Source organism: Charadrius vociferus, unplaced genomic scaffold, assembly GCF_000708025.1.
Source record: "Charadrius vociferus isolate BGI_N301 unplaced genomic scaffold, ASM70802v2 scaffold163, whole genome shotgun sequence".
Taxonomy (NCBI): Eukaryota; Metazoa; Chordata; class Aves; order Charadriiformes; family Charadriidae; genus Charadrius; species Charadrius vociferus.
This window is the reverse complement of record NW_009648332.1, coordinates 7,347,277-7,351,687: the sequence shown is the minus strand read 5'-3', so window position 1 is coordinate 7,351,687 and position 4,411 is coordinate 7,347,277. Positions and strand designations below refer to the sequence as shown.

The window sequence follows — 4,411 nt, the reverse complement described above, 5'->3', positions numbered from 1 at the left end:
GAAAAACCTGTCTCCATGGGGGTGCCTTTTGGTGGCCTCCTCCGGTCTCCGGGCTCCCTGCCCTGCGCAGGACTTTCCAGGTTGATCTGTCATGTGGAAAGATGCAGAGTCTGGCCGTGGTGGGAGGAAAAATGCCCTGGAGGTTTTACAGGAACTGGGTGAAGAAAAATCCCTGGTTGAGAGCATCATAGTTCAGATCTTAGTGGGCGATGCAGCAGGAGGGAGCGTGTGACGCTTGCTGGGCTGTGCTGCAAGGGAATGGAGGAGGAGGTGGTGGCTCATAGGCAGGGGCGAAGAGCTGTCTCTCACCCATCCATAACTACCTCTTCCCTTGCAGGGTGGGTTTGCACGATGCTATGAAATGACAGACCTCTCCAGCAACAAAACCTACGCCGTGAAGGTCGTTCCTCACAGCCGGGTGGCTAAACCTCACCAGCGGGAAAAGGTGGGTGCTGTGGGGCTGGTGGGGTGCTGGCTGGCAGGGTGCAGCAGGGACCCTCTGCTCACTCGGGACCACTGCTCCCTTCCAGATCACCAATGAGATTGAGCTGCACCGGGACTTGCACCATAAGCATATTGTCAAGTTCTCCCACTACTTCGAGGACGCAGAGAGTATCTACATCTTCCTGGAGCACTGTAGTAGGAAGGTGAGTGCTGGTGTGGCCTTCGTGTCAAAGGATCTCCTAAACAGAGCTGTGGCTGGTTGGAGCAGGCCTTATCTGAGGTGTTTTGTTAGCACTCTCCTCCTGGGCCGCCTTGCTGCCTGCTCTGTCACACCCTCTGAGCTCAGCCATAACCCGTTTGGTTCCGCATGGGTGCTGGGGACACCACCGGCTGCCTGTCCTGCTTGGTCTGCCTGCTCATGTTGGCAGCCTGTAGCTCCTTGTGGGGCCACCGTAAGTCCAGCGGTTCCCCTGGCTGTGCTGAGCAATCTCAACCTCGTGTGGGGAGTCTGCTGAGGTCATGGCTGTGGAAGAAGGATTATTTGTGGATGTGCAACTTCTGGAAGAACTGGCTTTGACCCTGCCTGCCCCTTGCCTAGTCAGCAGGCCTGCCTGTTCTCCCTGCCTGCCATCACCAAGCTGCCTTCTCTCCCTCTGCAGTCCTTGGCCCACATCTGGAAGGCCCGCCATACTCTGCTGGAGCCCGAAGTGCGCTATTACCTCAAACAGATCATCTCAGGCTTGAAATACCTTCACCTCAAGGGCATCCTGCACAGAGACCTCAAGCTCGGTGAGTGCTGTGGTTGGGGCAGGGAGCTGTGTGGGGAGCGAGCTGCCCCAGAGGGACTTGTGGTGACGCGTTGCCCTTGACTTGCAGGCAACTTCTTCATCAATGAAAACATGGAGCTGAAAGTGGGGGACTTTGGTCTAGCTGCTTGCCAGGATATCTCTGACCAGAAGAAAAAGTAAGTCTGAGGTTTCCCTATTCCAGAGCCCTCTGAGGTTTCCACTCTTCCTCTTCCTCCTCCGGCTTCCTGGGAGGATGGAGGGGTGGTGAGGGCTCCCTCCTGGCCTGGGGAAGGGAAGCCTTAGGGCCCCTTCCTGGGGTGGGGAAGCGATTCCTGCCCCAGCTGCAGGCGAGGCGAGGGGACGGGGGCCTTTGTGGTTCCTTCAGGAGTGAGCTCGCAGCCGTCCAGGGGGAGAACAATGTGCTGACTATCGCTATTGTGCCTGCCCGGCTGCCCTGCCGGCTGCACAGGCTGGGACACAAAGGCTCTGTTCCTCCCCAGCTCTAGGACAAACTCTTCCCAACGGCTCCCCAGGAGCAGCTGCTCCTGACCCTCGGGAGCTGGAGAAGAATTTTTTTTTAGTCTGTATGGAGCTCCTTGTAGATGGAGGGGGACTTTGGACCACAAAGAGCAAAATGGACTCGGGGCGGGAGCACAGGCTGCAAGCTCAGTCCCAGGGCTTGGAGAGGGTTGGGGGAGGAGGTTGTGATGGGATGCAGAGCATGCACTGACCTGGTGCTCTGCCCCACAGGACGATATGTGGGACCCCCAACTACCTGGCCCCAGAAGTGCTGCTGAGGCAGGGCCACGGGCCGGAGTCGGATGTGTGGTCCCTGGGCTGTGTCATGTAAGTGTGTGCCGCTGGTTTGGGGAGGGGTCCGGGCAAGCCCTTCCTGTGCTGGGGCGGGGGGAGAGCCGGGCTGTGGAGCAGCCCTGATGAGGAAGTCCTCTTACGCTTTGCCTTGTGGCTTTGCAGGGGTTGCCGAAAGGCAGGGGGAGGGGAGCGAGTGGCCGCATCCTGCCCAGCCCCTCTTTGGCGCGATGCTGCTGGCTATCCCCGGGATGCTGCTCCGGGGTTTGCATGAGTGGGAGCCGCGAGGGGCAGGCGCTCTCGTGCCACCCTTGGCTCTGGTTCAAAGCGTGCTCAACCGCCCCGTGAACCTGATAAACAACGGAAAAGCTCAGTGGCTGGTGGCAGCTGCTGCTCTGTTTGTTTTGGGGAGCGATCGCTGTGCTGCTTCGGCACATCCAGCCCTTCACCTGGCCGCTGCCCGTGAGCTTCCTGCTCCGCTTTCCGCCCCGGCGGCCACGCAGGGGTTGTGGCGGTGGTGGCAGAGTGTGGCCTCTGCCTTCCAGCCCTCTCCCCTTCCCCAGGGCTCCTTGTTTTGTTGCTCTAAACAGTTGCTAGGAGGAAGCGTGGCCGGATGTGTGTGTGGCCACCTGGGCTGGAAGTGGTGCTCCTGGCCAGGTGTGGCCGGCCAAATGCCAATAACTTCCTTGCTTTAAGTGCTGCTGAGTCATAAGCCTGGTGGGGATGTGACGGTGGCACATGTGTACCCTCCCAGGTACACCCTGCTGTGTGGGAACCCTCCCTTTGAGACCTCCGACCTCAAGGAGACCTACAGGTGCATCAAGCAGGTGGAGTACACCCTCCCTGCCTTCCTCTCCTTGCCTGCCAAGCACCTCATTGCCGGCATCCTCAGACGCAACCCCCAGGACCGCCTCACCCTCGAGGAGATCTTGGACCATGAGTTCTTCAAGGTGAGTCAGCGGGGGTCTGGCCTTGACCCTTGTCTGGGGGGGATGAGGCTTTTAGGGCTGTGCAGGGTGCTGTCCTTGGAGCCCAAGTCTCAGTCCTTCAAAGGAAGCAGCTGCTGTCCTGCCCAAATGCCAGCCAGGGGAACTGAGGGATCTGGTGTGCTCCTGCTGCCTTGTCCCCACAGCACGGGCTGTTTCCCGTACTGATGCCAGTCATGGGGCCAGGGTTTGACGGAAATGCAAGCTGGCTGTCAGGAGGGCTGCGAGTGACTGCGGTCAGCCCAGGGCAGCTGCTCTGCCTGAAGCATGTGGGCAATGGAAACCAAACCTCTGCCTTGACCTCTCTGCAGGGCTACACGCCTGAGAAGCTCCCTCCCAGCAGCTGTGTGATGGCTCCAGAGCTGAGTCCCCCCAACCCAGCAAAGAGTCTGTTTGCTAAAGTCACCAAGACACTTTTTGGGAAGAAAAAACCCAAGGGTGAGTTCATGCACTTGCGCAGGAGCCTCTGGGTCACCCTTCCTGCAGGGAGAAGTGGGTCCCATCTCCTGAAGAGACCCCCTGATGTGTCTCCCTCGGCCCTCTGCCCAGGGCCAGCACAAGCTGGTGCTGGTGGCCTGGCATGGGTGTGCGCCTGGAGAGCGGATGCTGTGCCGCAACCCCCGGAGGCAGTTCCTCCTGGAAGCCCTGTGTTGCATGAGAACTGGGAAGTGAAAGTGGGAGGCAGCTGCCTGACACCATCCCCTCCACCGTGGGCATGGGAACAGACAAGGGAGAGCTGAGTTACTGGGAGGGGTGGCCCAGATGTCCCCATCCCCTGTGCTCAGTAGCGTGCTCATCGCTTGCTCTGCCTTCAGCCAAGAAGGGCTCTTCAGAGGACAAGGATGACATCTCCAAGCTGGTCACTGGGCTGATGAAGACCTCGATCTGTCGGCAGATGAGCTATAAAACCGTGGAAGGGAATGAGGTGAGAACATCCCTGAGCTCATGCCCACCCCTCTTTGGGGGAGCAGGCAGGACTGTGCTAAAACCAGGTCTTTCTGCAGGCCACCCCAGTATCATGCCGCAGCGCCAGCTCTAGCCCTGTGGAGACCGTGGTGGAAGAGACATCTCACAAGTCCGTGTCCCCCTCCATCCGGGGGACGATGGCCAGCAGCTGTGAGGGTGAGCAATACCTGCCCGGGCCACCCCAGCCTGCCCCAAGCTTCCTGTCCTGCCTTGGCTGATAGCGGGGCTGGCTGACTCAGCCTGTCATCTTCTCTCCACAGCCTTTGAAGACTGCATCACCGCCTCTGCCATCATCGGCTGTCTGGCTGCTGGGGACCTGCCTCTCCTCCATGCCCCCAGGTAAACTGGTCAGACTGCTCTGGGATGGGACAGGGCACTGTACATCCCCTTCCCTGTGAGATGAAGGCATGGCTGCTA

The 4,411-nt window shown here is 59.6% G+C and overlaps 1 protein-coding gene across 1 annotated transcript in view; it reads left to right on the top strand.

Annotated features, from left to right (window-relative positions):
- The first annotated feature begins 101 nt into the window (after positions 1-101).
- PLK3 (polo-like kinase 3) overlaps positions 102-4,411 on the top strand; it is a 5,743-nt gene continuing 1,433 nt past the window's right edge. The window contains 12 exon segments of the mRNA XM_009884856.1: positions 102-158; positions 338-445; positions 531-647; positions 1,104-1,233; positions 1,321-1,408; positions 1,983-2,078; positions 2,797-2,992; positions 3,340-3,466; positions 3,844-3,953; positions 4,033-4,150; positions 4,255-4,285; positions 4,287-4,372. Coding sequence (XP_009883158.1) covers positions 102-158; positions 338-445; positions 531-647; positions 1,104-1,233; positions 1,321-1,408; positions 1,983-2,078; positions 2,797-2,992; positions 3,340-3,466; positions 3,844-3,953; positions 4,033-4,150; positions 4,255-4,285; positions 4,287-4,372 — 1,264 coding nt within the window.